At 39.9% G+C, this 22,375-nt stretch overlaps 1 protein-coding gene across 11 annotated transcripts in view; it reads right to left on the minus strand.

Moving 5' to 3' along the window:
• DMD (dystrophin) overlaps positions 1–22,375 on the minus strand; it is a 1,020,507-nt gene that overhangs the window by 482,880 nt on the left and 515,252 nt on the right. For all 11 annotated transcript variants that reach the window (XM_035114377.2, XM_035114375.2, XM_035114388.2 and 8 more), the window contains one exon: positions 11,137–11,287. In XM_035114377.2, coding sequence (XP_034970268.2) covers positions 11,137–11,287 — 151 coding nt within the window. The remainder of the gene's footprint in view (positions 1–11,136; positions 11,288–22,375) is intronic.

Here is a 22,375-nt window from a genome sequence, read left to right on the forward strand (position 1 = left end):
CAAATGTCCCTTTAATCTTGGTTCTCAGCTTCAACTACCCATCTGCTAAATTGGAACATGAACATATCTCCTTTCAGTCTTCTCTTTTCCAGTCTAAACATACCCAGCTCCTTCAACTCCTCATCATAAGGCTTGGTTTCCAGACCCTTGACCATCTTGGTTGCCCTCCTATGTACAGTACATGTTCCAGCTTGCCAACATCCTTCTTAAATTGTGGTGGCTAGAACTGGACACAGTATTCCAGGTGTGGTCTGATCAAAGCAGAACAGAGTGGTACTATTACTTCCCTTGATTTGGACACTATACTTCTGTTGATGCAGCCTAGAACAGCATTAGCTTTTTTCCCCCTGCTGCATCACACTATTGATTCATGTTAAGTTTGTGGTCCACTAAGACCCCTATATAGGGACGCAGGTGGCACTGTGGGTTAAACTACAGAGCCTAGGGCTTGCTGATCAGAAGGTCGGCGGTTCGAATCCCTGCGACGGGGTGAGCTCCCGTTGCTCGGTCCCAACTCCTGCCAACCTAGCAGTTCGAAAGCACGTCAAAGATAAATAGGTACCGCTACAGCGGGAAGGTAAACGGCGTTTCCGTGTGCTGCTCTGGTTCGACAGAAGTGGCTTTGTCATGCTGGCCACATAACCTGGAAGCTGTACACCGGCTCCCTCGGCCAATAATGCGAGATGAGCATGCAACCCCAGAGTCGGTCACGACTGGACCTAATGGTCAGGGGTCCCTTTACCTTAAGACCCCTAGATACTTTTCACATGTACTACTAGTCCCTCTGTCTTAAAGGAATATCTAAAGCAGTGTTTCTCAACCTTTTTTGGGCCACGGCACACTTGTTCCGTGAAAAAAATCACGAGGCACACCACCATTAAAAAAGTTAAAAAATTTAACTCTGTGCCGCCCTATATTATAATTATGACTGTAAGAAACACTTGCCAAATATTGCTTTCCGGCGGGTTAGTGCTGTGTATTGGCGGCCGCCAGGCTCATTTGCACTGAGCTTTGGGAAAGAGGAGGAGAAATATTGCTTTCCGGCGGGTCAGTGTCTAATATTGGCGGCCGCCAGGCATGTGACAATGCAAATCGCCCTTCTCGTCGCCGCACGTCGCGGCACACCAGCCAGCGTCTCGCGGCACACTAGTGTGCCGCGGAACAGCGGTTGAGAAACGCTGATCTAAAGGACATATAAATCAGCATGTCTCCCCATTCTCTTATATGAGGGAATTACTTAGCACCCAGAATAGGGATTGCTCCGTGTATAGAATATTTTTCCTCTTCTTAAGAATGGAGACAAAAGCCACAACTGTGCCTTAGTGCTATATACACACGACAACTGCTTAAGAAACATAGCTACAACATACACATGGAAGTGTAGTTAACATTAATGACACAGTACCATGACTTTACAAGTTGTTTAGGGGGTGGGGAACACCTCCAGAAATGGCACTTAAAGGCTGTTCTGTTAGAGCTTTAAATACACTGAAAAACTAGATGAAGTTTTACTGCATCTTTAACCATGACTTCACAATTGGCATTTTAAAAATACTTAGAGCTGTAAAATCAGTTCACACTAAAAGAAAGTAATGAGAGCATGGGATTAATGATCTTTTAAAAGAAATGATCCATTCATTTGTCTTTTGCTTTCTGCTTTAAAATTAAGACAAACTAATCCAGTGCTGATATAAAAGGACCGGGAAGGGGAAGGCAAGGAAAGAGAAAGAGGCCCAGTGAACATTTTTGAGATATCTACATATTTTCTTTATTTAGGAATATGGTACAATGATTTATGCTTCTTAACCTCTCTGGCTGGAAGTAGCTTTCAGTCCTAAACAAAAACCCATATTGTTTTCAATAGTTAAAATACTGCTATCCCAACAAACACTTCTAGCATCTATAAATTTCCAGCAGTTATAGCTCATAAAATCACATACAGACACTAGCCTTATTGAGAAAGATAAGCATTATATTGCTTTCTGAGGGCTATTAAAGCAAGGTGCATTTGTACCTTGATATTGCGGTTTGCTTGTCAAGCCTTGACAAAAAGGCCCTGCTCTGTTCTTATTTTGTTGTCATTGTTTATTTTTATCCCACTTTTAAGACAAAGTTTGTCTCCCAAAATAGCTCATATAAATTGTTTCTACTGTATACTATATCAAACCAATCCATCATCAGTCTCCAGGTCTAGAACCGATTGTGGCTTGAGTCTAATTCCTGGCCATTTTAACTGCCTATCAGAGCATCCTTTAAGAATTACTTCTGCTAAGTGAAAGTAAGCTCTTTGTTTTGTAAGGCTTTTGTTTCAAAATCCAGCTGTGAAAAACTTTCTTAACAAATGATTTATAAATGATATTTTAAAAGTGTTATACTCATACGTGAGAATTATGCTGGAATAGTGTCCTCTCAGGAGCCATAAACAGATCAGAGTTCACTTTCTGCTACGAAAACAGAAATATGAACCTCACAGGGACATTTAATCGCAATATGCTGTCTTGGAATTAAAAATCCATTTTGTCTCAAGTCTCACTGGAAAAACCAACATTGGCTTGTTCCTAAAAGTCAATTTAAACTTTTAGCACACAAACAAAAGAACATTGAAGCAGATGTTGTTCAGCTTTCAATTAAGCACCATCATATTCCTAAGAGAAACAAATGAATACTTTTGCATTGTAACTGGAAGTTCATTGATTAAATTCATAATTACCACTAAGCAGCATAGCTGCCAAGTTTTCCCTTTTCTTGTGAGGAAGCCTATTCAGCATAAGGGAATTTCCCTTAAAAAAAGGGAGAACTTGGCAGCTATGCTAAGCAGCAAGTGCTTAATTTTATCCTGAGTCTTGTTTACAGAGTCATTAAATTAGGACTTCTACTAATATTACTCTTAATACACATTTGGGGCATGATCCAGTGAAAGCAAAGTACTTTTAATCCTGTTGATGTCTGTGAGAACCATTTAGGTATGTTTAGCTCTGTTTAGCTCTGCTCTGAAATCAGTCGTCTCAAAAGAGCTGTGACTGGTTCATGTTCAAAGTCACAACGTCAAACAGAAATAGTTGCTATGGTTTAGTTTCTAAATTGTGTTTTTGAAGGAAACTCTATCAAGGTTTCAGAAATTTCAGATGAAACAGGCTGAGCAAACAGGAGCTGACAAGTTCAGGAACTCCAGAAACGTGTGCGAGTTAGTTTCAAAATCCTATAGATCAGCTGCATTGGTAATAACAATAAAATAGGGTGGTCATATGTTCTATTTGTCAGAGGGCACACCTCTATTGCATTCTATTCAGAGGATAATATAATTAAAATACTGTCCTGTCCATGTCTGTCTTACATATAAAAAAACCACAAGACAGGTAAGCAGGGGCCTTGAAGTTGCCCATCAATGATTAGCAGCTGGACAGCCAACTGAACATGCACATAGGTCGCCTGGACACAGTCTGCCACATATGGTGTGATGCATTTCTAATTATATTTCAGTAATTATTCCTAAATCTGCAACTGTACATATAAATTAGCACATGCAAATATGCACACTTTTTTGTCCTCTAGTCTTGGTGTCATATGCGTGACCACCCTACCGTGAAAACATAGATGTGTGGCTACTGCAAGGAAAGATGGCTTATACATAACCAGAAAAAGAGCACAAAAGAAGTATTCTTAATAGTTTCTTTGCAGCATGTCATTCTGGATTGTAAGAGAGCTGTCAATTGTAAGACTGGTTGAACTAGCTGGGACTGCTAGAGATAACCTTAATGGTCATGTTGGATGAGCCGAGTACCTTTTTCCTTTTTGAAAACTTCAAAATCTATTCAAATATTAGAATTTGTTGTTGGAATACAACTCCCATCATTCACCAGCCATGGACCATGCTGGCTGGGTTCTGATGGAAGTTGGGGTCCTATACCATCTGGAAGGCACTAGGATGGCATTTGCAGATAGTAAAAATCAACACCAGAAAGGAGGAGCAGGGATTCTTTGCCAGATTTTATAATAGAACTCTAAAATGTTGTTGGAGTTTTTTCTGTACAGATGCACAGCATTTGCACGTTTGATTGCACAGGGTGAAACTAGTTGTGTAAGGGTCATCGGTGTGATTATTATTTTGTTAACTGCTGGGGTGAGGACTGGAATCCTGGTGTGTGGATTATTAACACTTTGCCCCAAGTGATGGTTCTACTTTGTCTCCTTGCTTTCTTACAAATGGCTGCCACCAACCAGCAAAGCAGAAACAAGCAAGGGAATAAGGAAGTGGGCAAACTCCCAATGTCTGGATATCTGAATCTGTGGTGTCGATAGTGAGGTATGGGTATAATTCTTTATGCGCAGATAAGTAAATTTTTGCATAGCGAGCAGGCAGATAGCTGAACCTACGTGCATCGCAATAATGGTCTGCTACGTCTCTCTCTTTCTCTCTCACACATTCAGTGAGCCTCTTATTCCATTGCCTCCTTAAAATATTAGCCATTTGAACAATCCTGAAATGTGCTGCCTATTTTTTCTTGATAAGCATCATTCTATTATTTTTATATGCATGAAGTTGTTTTTTAAAAACAAAAACAAAACAGGCATATTAAGAGGAAATTAAAATAAGGATTCAGGCTGTAGATATTGATATTTATTATTGGAGTAGGCGTCAGTTCTTGATATCAGGTATCACATTTAACTACAGCTACAATTATTTGGCTGCTTTTTCTATTACCCTTCTGCAATATTGTGATTTAGACTTGGGGATTCTTATTTGATACCAGATTTAGTTAGTTATCTTCTTACTGACCCACATTTTTCCAAAGTGGCTCTTGGTTGGCTGCCTAGAGAAATATCACAGCTGATTACTTCTGTGCTCGTTTTTAGTCATTAAAGTGCTGTATTTCCACTGGGAGATTGCAAGTGATAGCTCAATATTTCACTAGTAAAGTCTTAGTTGTTGTTTTTTCCACATGAGGTTAAAATATCCCATAACTGTATCACCCAGAGAATGGAACAATATTATTATATAATGTTCTCCTCTGTAAAGAATGAATCAAATCCAAAGGGAACTAGCAGTTTTCTCTGATGGAGTGTTCCTTCTCACAGGGGAAGGGAACATTTGGGGCCCAAGTATTGGTTGTACTGTAATTACAGCAACATGGTTCATATGGGAACCTAATCAAATCTAAGGAAATGATATGTTAATTTAAAATGGGCATGATACTGTATCTATTCTTATTAGTTATTTGGTTGTTATCTGGTTAGATAAATCCTAATTAATTGTATGGGATAAAAGATAGAAGACACTTCCATAAATCTTTGCATAATAAAAAAAATGTTCTAAATAAAGTGTACTTTGGGCTATATTCAACACAAGCAGTGTTTTCTGCTCATACAATTGGACTTCCTCTTTCTCTCCTCCCTCCATACATGCCCAACCATCTGCTCTGGAGAATCCGTCAAACCTCTGGAGCAGATTTTGAGGGTGGGGGTACTGAAGGAAGCTAGAGAGAAAGGGAAAGTCATGTCACTTGTGCATAACTCCGTGGCATGAACAGAACTGCAGTGCTGGGCACCACCCTTTATTTCTCCAGCACACGAGGCATCGTTTTAAAGGCAGTCCCACCCATTCTGCAAACCCAGAAGTATTTTCGCTGTGCGTGCGTTCTGCGCATGCGCAAAAATTGCAAAAATTGCACTTTGCGCATGCACAAAATGGAGCTTCGGGTTACGACCATTTCTGGTTACGAACTGCATCCCAGAACGGATCGTGTTCGTAACCCGAGGTACCACTGTACCTTTTCCTTTTTGGTGCTTTTATAAATATTTGCATTAGAAATACAAATTTACTGACCGACTGATTTCAGAGGACATATTTTTAGTCAATCAAATTACTTCTAATTTTTTTAATCCACCTGATTAATTAGAAATTGCACCCCCCCAAAAAAAAATTGTCATGGTTCTGCAGGGATATGACAGCTCTTTTCATAATTCTATCATTTTATTTATTTCCCACCATTTTCTGTGACAGGGACTCAAGACAGCTTACACAAATTGAAGCAACATCTCTTAAGTGTGTGCATGCCTTCTTTCCAGATCCACTGCATCCTCTGCACATACATGCACATTAGCTACCTAGCTACATTAGCTTGGCCTTTGCTACAAAAAGGAAGAAACAGTCCAGAGAAAGGATATATTGTGTGCTTCATCTGCTAATTAAAATATACTGTAGGTATGTAAAGTTGATCCACTCATGGATGAAGGCTTTTAAGTTCCCCCTACAAGTAGCACCCCCCTAAAGTCTCCTTCCAGGTTGAGACCATTTGGAATGGTGCCCTGTCAGATATTAAACCATATCATTAGATGAAGTGTTGTTGTTTTTTGTCTGTTCTCTATGTGAAAGAAGTATGGGGTGGAGTAAGAAGTTGATTTTACCTCTTATTTTTAGTGAGGTGTTCAGGTGAAGTCTTAACCACTGCCTGCAAATTTGTCACTGCCTTATGCTACAAATATAGTCTAAACATAGCATCCATTTTTCTTAGGGACTGAAGGCAGGAACTCAGAACCTGTGTATCATCAACTTCATTGAACCATATAGTCCACACATTCACATATTAACGTGATACACCCACATGTTCTTTGAAGTGTGATTTTCAAAAGATGGAAAAAGGAAATGAAAGGCAATGCTCTCTTTTGCATGTGACCTAAAGTCATACCATAGTTTAACAGAAATGAGCGAACGCAAAAGCTACTGGAGAGGAGATCACAGTTGTTTTTTTCCTCAATTGCTGCTTTGTTGCTGTGCTACTGCGCTGAGTGAAGCCATTATTTGGCTTAGCTATGTTGTCTGAACCCAGCCCCATGATTTAGTTCATTGTAAACCACAGGACAAATGTTAGTTGCAGCTCATGGTTTGCCTGCCGAAAGTTAGAGTCCCAGTTTGAACATCATCCAAAGTAAAACCATGGCATTGATCAGCGCTGCAGCTGAACAACCAGGGGGGAATAAAGCAGCAGAGATCATTTCTCTCAGTACCTACACATGTGCTCATTCATGCTAATAATAGTCAGGATGGCTGATAAAGTACCATTGCAGTACAACGAAGTTGTCAAATATATGTTCTTCCCTGTCCTGTAAGCTCTTCAACTGAATGCAAACTCTCTACCCTTTACCAATGCAGAGAAAAACGAGAAACTTTAATAATGATGCCCTTTAAAAATTTAAAAGGTGATGAAAACACTGCTGTATATTTTTAAGCAACCTTTTGTTTTTTGAGGTGACAGTCATTCAGCCATCAAAACACATCCAACTACATAATGAGAACACCTGAGAGTTCCTGTTGAAATGCATTAAAATGGTTTACATTTTGTCCACTAAGCTTGATATCTCTACTGAAACCAATTGGGAAACACTTCAGAGGATGAAGGCCTCATTTGACCATGTCTGAGTTACAGAGCATATAAAATTAAACATTTTTATTTACTTGATTCACATGTGGAGCAACTGCACAACAGCACGAAACTGCAAAGCTTTATCTCTCATAGATGTAAGGATCACTCCTGACAACTACAGTAGCTACATACACAGTTGTACAAAATAAATTATACATTATTGAATGCAGAGTATGAAAACTAAACAGGGAATAATTTGGGATGAACTTAGACTTTTAGTTTAAGATTAAGCATGGGGAGCTTTACTCTGAATGTTAAGTACTGTAACTGCTTTCTTTATATTCTCCATAAAATGTGGTAACCAAAACACATTATTCAAAGTGAAATGGGGTGCCAAATAAAGCAGTAACATTCTATTCTAATACCCTTTTAACAATACTGTTGATACTGCAACCAGAACTGGCAATTTTGCAACTTTTCATCTGAGAATTTTGGTGCTCAGAGATACCAAAAGAGGGGGGAGGGGTTACCCAATGCATAGCTGCCAAGTTTTCCCTTTTCTCGCGAGGAAGCCTATTCAGCATAATGGAAAATCCCTTTAAAAAGGGGATAACTTGGCAGCTATGACCCAATGTAAATTGCTCTTTGTGGTGTTATTTGTTTGATTAGGGAACATTTTAGGTACCTGAAGCAAAATGCTTTAGGATAGGAATTTATATGGGGGAAATGCTGCAACATTGTGGTTCTGATTTGAAATATTCTTCATAGCTGCTTAAGGAGGGAGAGAGGGAGACAGGAGATCCATCACAGATCTCCAACCACTTATTGTGCATCTAGTTTGGCCCTCAGTCTCTAGTCAACTTTGCTACACTCCTCTTTTAGTTTCCTTTACTCCTTAGGCCAGTCATGGCCAAACTTGGCCCTCCAGCTGTTTTGGGACTACAATTCCCATCATCCCGGACACTGGTCCTGTTAGCTAGGGATGATGGAAGTTGTAGTCCCAAAACAGATGGAGGGCCAAGTTTGGCCTTGCCTGCCTTAGGTGATCAAACACCTCAGGTGCTTTTGCAAGTCATTAACCATTTTAGTATGAGTCAAACCAACAGCTTCCTCTCAAATAAGTTAGACTGCAAACTGTTTAGCTTCCTGAACAGCCCTTGCCACCAAACCCGTCAGCCAATCGGTGTCAGAGGCTTCAACACCATGAAGTCAATATAGTATATAGACTTAAGCTTTATATTTTACTGATTTGGATGGAAATTCCAATAGATCAACATTATGAGAAGGCTGACCTTATTTAATAAATCTAATAAAGGTAAAGGGACCCCTGACCATTAGGTCCAGTCGTGATCGACTCTGGGGTTGCGGCGCTCATCTCGTATTATTGGCCGAGGGAGCCAGCGTATAGCTTCCAGTTCATGTGGCCAGCATGACAAAGCCGCTTCTGGCGAACCAGAGCAGCACACGGAAACGCTGTAGCGGTACCTATTTATCTACTTGCACTTTGACGTGCTTTCGAACTGCTAGGTTGGCAGGAGCTGGGACCGAGCAACAGGAGCTCACCCCGTCGCGGGGATTCGAATCACCGACCTTCTGATCGGGAAGCCCTAGGCTCTGTGGTTTAACCCACAGCGCCACCTGCGTCCCTAAATAAATCTAATACCTGATCACTAAAAAAAGTTATCAACCACATTTATGTGACATAAAGACTAATGAGAACTATGGATATAATATGTGTGAGCATATTCTGATTCACGGACCAAAACAGACAGCTAAGCAATATGCTGCTATGGACACTGCATCTTGTGTTGCCCCAGAAGAATTCATTCCTTCATGCTGCATTAAAATTAGATCCATCAAATTAAAAATAAATTTAATGATGACATAAGTATGGATGACTTACACACAGGCAACACATAACTCTTCAATGAATTAGCTGTACTGCTTAAGGAAGCAGAATATATAATGCTGGGAGTAGGGTGAGATGAGAAGGATATTTGGTGCAATGTTTATTCTGATAAAGAAATACTAAAGTATAGTTTGTTATTGCTAAATGAAGAAAAGTATGAAAGGGATGTAGTAAGAAGAGGAAACTCTCTACTCTGATCCCTGCTGGGGATGGCTAAATAAACCATACAGAACCAAAAAGGCAAAGCAGTCCCAATTCCCCCTCTGTTCTGTATTCTATACTGCTTCATACTGCAGGTTGGACAGTCATCTTTTTTTGAATTCTCCTCCATGATCAAAGTTTCATGCAAGTAGTAAACTAGCACATCAGGGGAAAGAGGTTAGGGTTACTTTTTAGAATATATTTTAATATCCACCCTTTATATATATCTGGTGTTGCAACCAACTTCAGTAAACTGAATAACATAGCATTAGTAACCCAGAACTAGCAATTAAGGTTGTGATCCTAACCATGTTTACCTCATAGTAAGTCTTACTGAATTCAGTGAGCCTCCACCCAGGTAAGTGTGGCTATGATCAGCTTGTGCAGTTGTTCATCCTAAAGAACTGCTGCTTAAAAGTATATTGTGACTCTAAATTAATGGCGTGGGGATGACAGATTAGCTGGCACATGCCTTAGAGGAAAGGGTGGGAAACCAGGCATCACTAATTTAAATGTATTTTCTTTTATTGTCAGAAATAAGTGATGCTTTAAAAGCTATTGTCAAATAAAGACCCATAAAACAAGAAGGTGAAGAAGAAGAAGAAGAAGAAGAAGAAGAAGAAGAAGAAGAAGAAGAAGAAGAAGAAGAAGAAGAAGAAGAAGAAGAAGAAGAAGAAGAAGAAGAAGAAGAAGAAGAAGAAGAAGAGGAGCAAGGAGGAGAAGGAGTTTGGACTTGATATCCACCTTCCAGTCCCCTAAGGAGTCTCAAAGCGGCTAACAATCTCCTTTCTCTTCCTCCCCCACAACAAACACTCTTTGGGGTGAGTGAGGCTGAGAGACTTCAGAGAAGTGTAACTAGCCCAAGGTATCTGTCAGGGGGCTCTCTAAGGGTCCACGGGAGGAGGGGGATGCCAGATTGTGTTACAGGGATCCCAGGCCACTCCTCTCCAGCAGTACATCTTCCAGCCGAGGTAGCAGCGAGTCGTCCAATGGGGAGCAAGAGGAAATGGTCAGACAGGTGGGAAGAGGGCTCAGCGATGCTAGCGAGAAGCCCCGGCACCACTTTCAACAGGAGGTTTCAGAAAGGGAGATGTTGCTTCCAACACCCTATTTGCGCAGAGGGGTCAAACGCAAAGAGGGTGGGCGGAGATTGAGGGTGTCCAAGTTCTTCTGTTGGGCTTGTAACAGGAAGGGGCCACTCCCAGATTCTGCGAGTGACTAAGATGGACGTGTTTTAGTTAGCTCTGCATTGTACATAGTATGCACAATAAACCTGTAAAAAGGCAGGTTGGATTCCAGCGTCGTTACTCGTGAGTAACCACCTCACGCCCATTACAGCATCTTTTTTACTTGTGTGAACAAGTAGTTTTATTATTGTTAATTATTTTAACATATACTAATTGAGGAATCATTAAGTCTATAATCCTAATCCCCTAAGAACAAACGCCACTGAATTCCACAGGACTTAGTTCTGAGTAGATAGGGTTGTGCTGTAAATCATATCAGTTTACAATAATCCCCCAGTGTATAAACATGGAATTAAATACCCCCAAGTGGTGATAATATCTGCTCTCTAGATGAGAGCCTATGGGGAACCAATTTGCAACAAATACACATATAGATAAGAAAACCTTGAGGTAAAAATATGTTATAGGTGAGTCCTACCTTGATATATTGCTCGGTTGTGGAAACATCTGGATCCTCGGACTCTATCCATATTTTACCTAAATTTTGTTCTGCCTCAGTTAACCAGTCGCTAAAGTTTTTCATATCATGATGGAAATTCCTCCATTTCTCCACTGATCTGTCAAATCTTCTGTAGAAGGAAATAAAAACCATGACACTATAATTTAGGACATTATATGATTAAAAGTAGTAGGTCATTAATGCAGGATATGACTGTGATGCCTTTATAGCAGTGGCTTCCCACCTTTCTCCCTATGAACCACTTGAAAATTGCACAACAGAAAAACATGCAGAACTCTGGCTATGCCAGAAATAGCCCTATGATGAGAATAAGAGGTTCTCTGCTCACAGAAAGATGCCCTTGTATCCAAGCCTGTGGGTGAATTGCATAGCTAGTTAATTCTATGTTTCTAAAACCTAATTGCGTGGCAGAATGGGAAAATAAAATATCATGATTGAACACACACACAAACAAACTAACAGCTTATCTGGCTAAATTTAAATTCACTGTTTAAATTTACTTTCCCCAACAATGTGCAAAAGCTAATACATATAATTTATACATATAACTGTGAAGTTCTAATATATTGCCTACACCACTGAAGTGTGATGGCAGGAACAGTAGTGCTTTCTCATAAGACTGTAGGAAACTAAAGTCTCTCGCAAACATTTCCCACAGAAGAAAACATCCAGAACCGCTGTGAGGCAGCAAGTTAAAATACAGAATATTTAAAGCAATGAGTATTGCAATTTTAAAAAATAAATATACCCTCTTATTGCATAAGAACAATTTCATCATTTATAAAATAATCCAAGCTAGTGTTAGACAGAAATTCATTTTGGGGTGTACTCCAACACAGTGCAAGAAGGCATCTGCTCATACAACAAGACTTTTCTTTCCTTTCTTCCTGCCACAGCCTCATTGTACCCCAAAGATCTGCTCCAAGGGTTGGGGGATTCTCCAGAGCAGATTTTGGTGTTCATGGGGAGGGGAGTTGGAGACAGGAAGAAACATTCTGGAAAGCAGATTTCCATTTTGCAAGTGGATGGACATCATTGGATGTCTCCCACTGATTGGCAACAGTATTTTCTATATTATTGGTACCAAGACATGGTCTGAAGCCAGATATGGGGAGTAACCTTGCTGAAAGTAAGCAAATCTAGGTCTAGCCCACAGTTTAGGAGCTGAAGCTGATAGCAGCCCAGGTCATCTTTGACGCTGGAGGAAACCACCTGGAAACCCTGTGTATATTGCCTTGAGTTCGTTTGTGGAAGAAAGGTTGGATATAAATGTAATGAATAAGAATATATAATTATTAGTGAACCTGAAGCAAGTTAACTCTCTTGATTAAAAAACAACAGAGTTCAACAAACTCTACTAAAAAAAATTTAAACAGAGTAATAATACCTATTACCATTGCTGTTTTGTATCTCCTGTGGTTCTGTGGTTAGTCTGACACTTTTTGATAACAATTACAGTGGAATAGGATTCTGTTGGTCAGACTCTACATCACTAATTAGAGTAAAAAGAACTAGAATGGTCTGAAGTGCCTTTCTGAGGTGAAAAATGACCCTATTATCAATACCACTAAGTTCCTGAAGAGACAGGTACTCAACCACACAAAACCAGCAGTCTTTTCTTTTTCATGAAATAAGCCATTCCAAGGCAAAAGAGACCATCTATCGAGAGACCATGTTTAACAAAATCCCGCTATGTTATTGATCAGAAGTCATAGGAAGATTTCTTTCATCTGACTACAGAATTGTGCCTGAGTTATTACATAATCAGATTTCATTACAATTTTTAAATATACTGTACAGCTCATTCCTTTCTAACAAATGATGTGCATTTTCCCAAAGGTAATAGTATCTCGAACTTTTGCTTTGTGTTTCACATTTAAATCCAGATGAGCATGTTTTTAGCATGTAAATTAAATTTAGTTTTAAAACCGCCCTAAGACCTCCGGCTATAGGGTGGTATATAAATTCTAATAATAATAATAATAATAATAATAATAATAATAATAATAATAATAATAAATTCCACCATTTCTAAAATTTCATCTTGAATCAAGATCATAAGCCTCTATCCTTAAAAATTATATTACACTGTAATATACTACAAGACTATTTATGGCCAGAAGTGGTTACAGGTGATAAACCAGCCTTAGCTACATGCCACAAAGGACAGCTGGGTTTCTAGTGGCAGTGCTAGATCTAGGAATACGCCCAGCTATGAACCTGCTGTCCTAAGATAGCAATTTCATTCAGGAAACATCTACTTATAGTATTGTCCCTCATACCACCCTATGCAAGTGATTGCCTGTGAACTCTTCAAAGTACCTTGTCTACATTGTCAGGCCACAACACTGTAAACCACTTATGAGATTTCTTTGTGTATTCAACTGTACATAGATGAAATAAACAATGATATTGAAGCCCTGCAACTGGACTAGACAGTGTAGTGCTCAGATTATGCACAGTCCACCTTAGTTTGGTACAAAGAATAGATGCAATGCCGCAGAAAATGCAACTGTTGTCTTAAATGAAAGCAACCTCAAAAATACAAAGAAAGAATACATGGTTCTTGTAACTACTTATTGCAGAGGCATACAGTAGACCAAAAACCATTTCCAAGTAAATCATGTCAAGATGTTACGATGTGTGCCAGACCCCTCTAAAACCCAGATCTAGCAAGCGTGGGTGGGGTCCCCTCCCTCAACATATAAAGTCAGATTTTAGATGAGAGAGTTAAAAGTAACAGTGATGCGACCTAGAAGTAAAGCAGCAAACTAGAGAGAAGTATGAGAACAATGTTTGATTTCTGTTTGGATTCAAGGCAGCGGCTATGGGAGAAGGAAGAACCATTTGGAGTGTTGATGCTCTGAATCCCACCATTGCAAGCTCAGGTTGTACATATGTGTAAATAAACCATATATCATAAAGACACCACAGTCTTCACTATGCCTTATTCCCAAAGGAAACACAGACTCTGGGTAAGCACATTGAACCCCTGGAATCCTGCACCACTCAGAGATTGGGGCATAGCTGTCAACTTCCGGATTGGAAAAAAAGGGATCAGCAGCCTCACCCAGCGGCGTGGCACCGGAAAACGGTTCAGATGTCCAGACATGCGCAGAAGCGACTTCCGGTGCCAGGCTGCCCGTGTCCACATGTATGGGCACCAGAAATCTCTTCTGCGCATATCTGGACATGTGCAGAAGCCATTTCCGGTGCCCAGACATGGTCAGAGCGGCACCGGAAATCGGTTTTGCACATGCCCGGGCATATGCAGAAGCAATTTCCGGCAGCACTCGGCAAGTGAGCGAGCAGCCAGCCACCGAGCGAGGCGTTTTACCGGGGGGCGGCTGGCTGCTCGCTCAGGGGGGGGGGGGAGAACCGAGTGGAGCTTCCCTGGCCAGCAGGGAGGGAGAGGAGCTGCTTCCTTTGAAATCCGGGAAATTTACGGGATATCTACAATCCGGGATAGCAGCGGGAAACGGATTGAAATAAGAGTTTCCCGCCAAAAAACAAAAAACGGGAGGGTTGACAGCTATGGATTGGGGTGGCATGCAACAATATATTTTAAATCTATGCTAATAATTTCCTATTATGGTTTTGTATAGTTTTAAATTTGAAAACTATAAAAATGTCACTTAGTAGTCTAAAAATGTTGAAATCACAAATTACTCAGATTCTTCTACTTAGCATGCAGAATTAGCCTAATAAGTATTCAAAATGAGGTCTTTTTAAAGGCAGCAGATTAAGTGCAAAAAGAGTATGTTTGATTATCAAAATACATTTAAAATTCATGACTTTTATTATAGAACTTGTAGCTGACAAAAATATAGCCTTTTCCCACATTCTACAAAATATTGTGTACATTACATTTCTATACTTCCTCTAAACACTGTCCTGAAGGATTATGCTAATATTAACCTAAAAATTATGCAGTGTTGTCAACTTGATTCAGCACAATTAGCACCTTGTAAGAAATATACAAAACTTCAAAGTAATATTAAAAAATTCTATTTATGTGCACTGAAATGTAAGATTTAATATTTAAGGTCATTCTAACAGATAATCTATGGAAACTTGTTTTTACAGGGTTATCTTGCCAAATTAATCTTTTGTTACAAAAAAAAAGTTAACCTGTTTCAATTAATTTGATTTTTCTTCTTCTTTCCGCAATCTTTTCCACATTCTGTTTGTATTTAATTTAAACATAATCTCTATATTTGGACTAGAGAGACACAACAAAGTTAGAATTCACTGTGGCTAGGCATTGGTTTAATATTTATTCCCGAAGTGATCATCAGGAGATAAGAAGAGTTAGATATAGGCTGGCTGAACTATATTTTAATATATTTGGAGTTTTTTTGCATTTAAAAGTTTTATTATGATATTATTTTTGTGCTTGAAATTTTGTTCACCACTTCCAGTAGACTTTACTCAGAATGGCACTTCACATTTAAAGGGAGAGAGAAAGAGAATGTTGATACTTAAAAAGCAGGAATATGCAGCATAAGCAACATTATGTAGTATTATCAACAAACCAGACCACTGGGAAACTAACTAAATCAAACCACAGTTCTAGTTACAGGTAGGTAGCCGTGTTGGTCTGAGTCGAAGCAAAATAAAAAAACTTAGTTGGTCTTTAAGGTGCTACTGAAGGAATTAAATCAAACCAGTTACAGTATAGCCTGGAACTTGGTGTGTATAGCACAGCTGACTGCTGAATAATACACAGCTGTGGGGACCCTGAGGAAACTCCATCTCCCTTGGTGCCTGCCATAAAAAACAGGGCATAATGTAAGGTACCCTCTAAACTGCGAGATTTAGGGTTGAGCTGTAAGTTTGTTTGCACCCTGAGTGAGAAACAAGGTGCATGTGTGGCTGAGAGACAGCAGACTGAGAGGAGAGGAGTACTGTATCAGAAGGAGAAGGAATTGATATCTGTCTGCATTTCTCAGTAATTTTATAATGCAACGCTTGAATATGCGACTCTGTAGTTTTGTAACATATGCAAAAATTGTTAGTTGCTCTAGTTTCCTGCACACCGCTCAAATATATTTGTACATATTAAAAAGTTCAGAAGTAGCCTATATAAATAAATAATGAATAAACAAAAGTCATCACAACTACGTTTGTCTTACTGGAACTATCATTTAACCTGCAGCAATTTTCTTTCTTATGTTGTGTTGGTCTTTCCTTGATGTATTCTTTTTAATAAACATGCTCATTCTTGCCTATGTAAATCAATGGAACGGATTATTCAAAGTTTCTCTTAAGTAAGAATTAGATCATTCACTTCTCAGAGCATTATTTCCCACTGGAACCCGCAGCCATCTGCTAACCCATGGCCAGGGTCTGTTTGCAGAATTGAGCAACCCTGGCTTGAATTCTGAGTCCACTCCTATCTTCAGCATAGATCACCTACATTTACTCTGTCTCTGATTCTATGGGACGAAATGCTTACAGCCTTACAGCCTGATGATCGTCTTCCAAAGCAACTACTCTATTCCGAACTTAAAAATGGAAAGCGTAATGCTGGTGGTCAACAAAAGAGGTTTAAAGACTGTCTAAAGGCAAATCTTTAAAAATGTACCATAGTATAAACACTGACAACTGGGAAACACTGGCCTGCGAGCGCTCCAGTTGGAGAACAGCCTTTACCAAAGGTGTCATGGGCTTTGAAGACACTCAATCTCAGGATGCAAGGGAGAAACGTGCTAAGAGGAAGGCACACTTGGCAAATTCACACCGTGATCAACTCCCGGCCAGAAACCAATGTCCCCACTGTGGAAGGATGTGTGGATCCAGAATTGGCCTCCACACAGTCTGTTACGGACCCATTGTTAAAACCGTGTTTATGGAAGACAATCTTACTCGGATACGAGTGATCGCCAAAGAAGACTCTGTCTCTGATTCTATGGGACGAAATGCTTACAGCCTTACAACACCCCAATCTTTGTTTGTTTGGGTATTATCAATCATTTAGTCCCATAGACTAAGAAACATTAGTTGATTTTATATAAAACCATGTATGGCACAATTCAAGAGCCGCTGGCCCTGCAGATGCTGTTGGACTACAATTACCCTAGGGAAGCAACTCCATCTGGAAGACCTGTAATTAAGGCAGAGAGGATGGTGATAAAAGGTAGAGTGCAAGACTTCAGAACCAGAGTCAGATAACAGGGTTAAAAAAGTAGTTTAGCTAGTGGGGAAAGCATGAGCTTTCTTGCTGTCAGACAATGTTCAGTATGCAGGCTTCCATCCCTACAACATAGGTCATATTAGCATAGTGCTAATTCTTGTGTTAGAGGAAATATAGGGTGATGATTCCATTTATGCCCACCTAATAGCAGAACAAATTCTGTCTTGCACAATGGGACTTCTTCTCCCCTTGTAGCCCCCCCCTCCAATATACCTCAAAATGTGGCCTTGAGGGGCCCCAAAGCATCTGGAATAGATGGCAGGGGCAGTAGATAAGAAATAAAAAGGAAAGGGAAATGCCTTTTGTAAGTGGAGGTCCACTTACAAGGCACTGCAAGTCAGCCAGAAATATAACATGTAAGATAAGGGCATGTCTGTGCTTTTTGATGCATTCAATCTGTGGCCATGTGCACAGCGGAGCTTATTGTGTGCCTGCAGCTGTTAGTATCCCCATTTAATTTGTGTGGTCCACATGATGTTATTCTCAAACAATACCAACCTCATTCCTCCCCTGAGTACACTTAGATTTACCCTATATGGGGATGATTAGGCTCCAAATTACTCCACTCAAGCTCACAAATGATTTGTGTTGTGGTTTTGATGTATGTGTGGGTCAATCACCACTTTCTGCTACTCCCCTTTCCATCCCCCACTACTTCCTCAATGTTTTTGTTCCTTTTCCAACCATGCTTGTAACTATTTCTGGTATGCTTCTGTACAGAGTGTAGTCTTGTATACAGGTTGTTGTTTTTGATCCCTCAGATTTGAAGAAAACCAGAAAACTGTATATGTAAACCACGTTAACAATTATGTACTGAGAATGTAAAATTGCCTGCCTGAGTGTTTTGCACACTTCACGGGCAGGGCATTTTTTTATTTTAAAAGATGATGTGCATGCAGCTATCTGTACACATGTACTGTCAGTACTTAATTGACACAACAGAATCAACTAATTAGAAGGTGGGGCTAAACACAAAAGGGAACACATAGGGAAAGACCAAAGTTGTTTCTCATATACAAATTCAAATACATGTGGGTGTTGAATACTCTAATTCAAACAGTCGGAAAGTGGATTAACACCTAAATAAAGCTCAAATGATAAGCTGTTTACTGCAGTTTTCATTGTTACATCCAAGTCATAGTTGGGCTGATCAGGTCTGAATTAATTTGTAAAATAAACATAGTTCATACTTTTGCTTTCAATAACCTCAATAGCAACACACCAGATTTCAAATTTCCCAGCAAGCTTTCTTCCCATTTCAGAACAATGATAAAGAGATGTGCTTGAAAGCATTTAGTCTGAATACTAGAATTAAAAGCACACGTTATCATTTCCCTAGAGAAAATGAAGCGAACACAACTAATTAAATACATTATATGGAAGAATGCAACACAGCACAACTCCCTAGTCCTAAACAGGCATAAATGTCATTGGCAATAAACTTTTAAATTTCTCAACTTGTCAAAAATTAATTATTAAAAATCCTATAATAAAGCAGGTTCCAAATCATATACTTTACATGAAAATCACATAGGCCTAGTTTATGATGGGCTTAATTAATATTTCTAGGACATAGAGGACAAAAGGTTCATAGCTCATGCTGAATTCTGATGATGTGCTATACTAATATTCAAAAGTCACAAATGCACAAAGCCAATATATATTTACCTTCTCGATTGTGGTAGTAATGTGGTGACAAATGCCTGCTATTGTCATTTCCCTTGACTATCAAATGTGCTTTTCCACAAACTTTACTCCCTTGGGATATGAACATTCCAAGCATTAGTACAGTCAACATTACAGGTAAATATTTACTGTCTTTTGCATTAATTTATAACCACTTCCTTATCTATTGCTTTCATTTTGCTACAAAACAAAATATCTGAAGAATTAACTTTTGTTTCACTGAAAGAAATTTAAGATTTTGAGAGTACCAACTCCTATGAGAGGTGTATATAGAGCAAAATGGCTCCAAGAACTCAGTTCTTTCCCTTTTTCATGTGAGCAAGAGGTGGTATATATCACACATTTTGCTCAGACAGATACCGTAGTAATGCCCATTCATGATATTATTTTTAAATTTATTTTTATTTAAAGGTTTTCCTCTTTTACAAAAGCACATGCATTGCCTCTTTCTTCATGTTGTGTTTTCTACACATCAGTTACATTTGGCATGACACATTGGTGGTATGTGCAGTATAGGGTTGGGAAGAAAAGAGGGGGGGCGGGAGAGAGGCGGCAGGTTGATACAGCTTATATTCTTTTACTTAGTGTATGTGTGGGGTTTTTGTGTCAGAGTCACTTGGGTAGGTTCTCTTTCTATTCACTTGTTATGTTTCCTTGGTGGTGAGAGAGGTTGGGATGGCCTGGGGTGTGGTTGATTGTCTTTGGTTGGCTGCAGTGGGATTTGTTTGTGTGGGAGCATTGTTGGGTTAAGTTAGCCACATTGAATCATATGCTGTCGGTGGGTTAGTGTTGTTGTCTTGTTGGCTATATATGTGATAAAGAGGAACCATACTGGACTGAAGGCATTCTCTTCTATTTCTCCCTATGTCAGTTTCAGTCTATTGGTTAGCTTTTCTAGTAAGGTTGTTTCCCATACCACGTTTATTCCTATCAGGTCCCTCCAGTCTGTGGCTATAATGTCTCTGGCTGCTGTGAGTAGATGGGTTGTGAGCTTTTTATTGTGTGAGTGGGCATTGTTAACTTGGAAGATGTTCAGTAGCGCCAGTTCTGGAGTGACTTTTGTACCTGTTTAGTTATTTTGCTTATTTCTTGTATGACTGTTGTCCAGAAGAGTTGCGTTTAGGGACATTCCCACCACATGTGGAGGTATGTGCCTGTGGAAGTGCAGCCTCTCCAGCATTTTGGTGAGATTCCTGGGCCTATCAGACCAGTTTCTGTGGTATTAGGTACCATCTGTAAATGAGTTTCAGAGTGAGTTCTTTTCTTTTTGCTGATATGGATTTAAAGAGAGGTCTAGACCACATTCTAGTCAATTGGGTGGGGTCAATTTCATAGCCTATGTCATCCTCCCGTGGTTGTTGTTTTTAATAACGTCAAGGGGGTCTGTGGGGCTTTGGAGCAATGTTTTGTATATTGTATATACCACCCCCTTGTCATGTCCCATTGTTGTTAGGAGAATGTTTTCAAAGGTGGTCAAGGGCCTAGTGGCTGTTGATTTTACTACTGGATTGTTTAAGAAGGCGTGTAGTTGGTGGTGTGTTAGCCCAGGGTATTTGGATGTTCCCTAGTTTGCTTTGTATTTCTTGTGTCGATATGGGTTTGTTATTTTTGTAGACGTCTGCTAAGTGATATAGGCCTTTGGCTTGCTATGTTTTTATTTGGGTATTTTGTGCTGCACGGTGGAATAGTGGGTAGTGAGCCAGGGGGCATTCATGATATTATAAAAAGTAGTTGATTAAAGTATGAATCACCTGGAATTCATCCTACTCTATCTAGCTAACATTAACTCTGATAATTTGTGACACAAATATTGAGTCAGTGGAATTGGCATCATTTACATTAGGTTAGGTAATATAAACACGTGGTAATATCACTTTAACATGCACATTACATAGAAGTACCTAGTTCTCAATCACACCACTCCCCATGGAGGCTTATTTTCAGTTCTGTTCCTTTTTTGTTATCAGTCTAGTCTAGTTTGATAGTTAAATGGTTGCTAGAGATGTGATCATGATTAGGGGCAGCACTCAATTGATTCTATGGAAGTATATATAACAGAGCACTAATTAGAGCATTCAGCTAACTGCTTTAATGCCTGTATACCAAAAATAAGGGCCTTGAAAAGGGAGTTTCTTGATTAGATCATTAGATTATGTCTTAGTAGTTACTAATGTATCAATAATTCACATATGTTTTTTTCAGCTACCCTGAGCACACTTTTCAGTTGAATTAATTTGTATTCCTAACATTTGCATTATTAAATGAAGGCAAACTGGATGATGCAAAATATATGGCAACATTATTCACCTACACATGAGTAGCATCAACATTAGACAGAAAGCTGATGCATTATTAAGTTTTTATCCATTTTCCCACTATGAATCTGAGAACTGTTCCAAATGCACTTGCGTGTCGAGGTCCCCAAGCCACCCTCAAATAAAACACAATTCACAGAGAATTTTTGTTTAAGGTTTTTGGCACAATTTTTTGGCCACAACTTTACTGATTACAGAATGTGAGTGGTTGCTTAGGCATTGGTTCGCAATTATCTGTTCCCACCTAGAGGTAGGAACAGAACTGACATCTGCAAGCCTGCGAAAGTCAATAAGGGAAAACATTTTGGGGAGAGAATAGAGCTGGGTGCCAGGCCCTCACCTCTCCCCAGATGCTCCCAGGGGCTCTTGCGTGGCCCTAGCCCCTTGATAGGGATTCGGACAAGAACATGGCGAGCCCCTGGATTCCTTTAACGGAATATCCTTGCAGCAACAGCATTGGAGGGGCAGGCACAGCCAACCATACCCCCTCCACCAACCAAATTTAACCAATGCATAACCCATAGCTGCCAAGTCTCCCGTTTTTGGCGGGAAACCCCTGGATTTTAATCTGTTTCCCGCTGTTATCCCGAATAGAAAAAAATCCCGGGAATCCCCTGGATTTCCTACCTGCCAGGGAGGCTCCATTTCGGGTGCCACTCTGCCCAAGTCTGGGCACCAAAAATCGGGCAGTGCTGGCACCGGAAGCTGCTTCTACGCATGTCCAGACATGTGTAGAAGCGACCTTTGGTGCCGCGCCGCTGCTGATCCCGCATTTTTTAGCAGGAGACTTGGCAGCTTTGGCCTAACTGCAACCTTACAAGTTGTGACGATTTTGCTACGCAGTAGGCAAAAAAACAAATGGCACCGGCCAATCAGCAAAATGGAAAAATTCCTACCAGGCCCCTGCCCCAAAGCAGACGACCCCATGACAGACATAGCAAGGTCAATGCGGACAGCCCTAAATATAGGGAGGGTGGGTGGGTGATCTGATGTGTGCAGC

Source organism: Zootoca vivipara, chromosome 4 (genome assembly GCF_963506605.1).
Source record: "Zootoca vivipara chromosome 4, rZooViv1.1, whole genome shotgun sequence".
Lineage (NCBI taxonomy): Eukaryota > Metazoa > Chordata > Lepidosauria > Squamata > Lacertidae > Zootoca > Zootoca vivipara.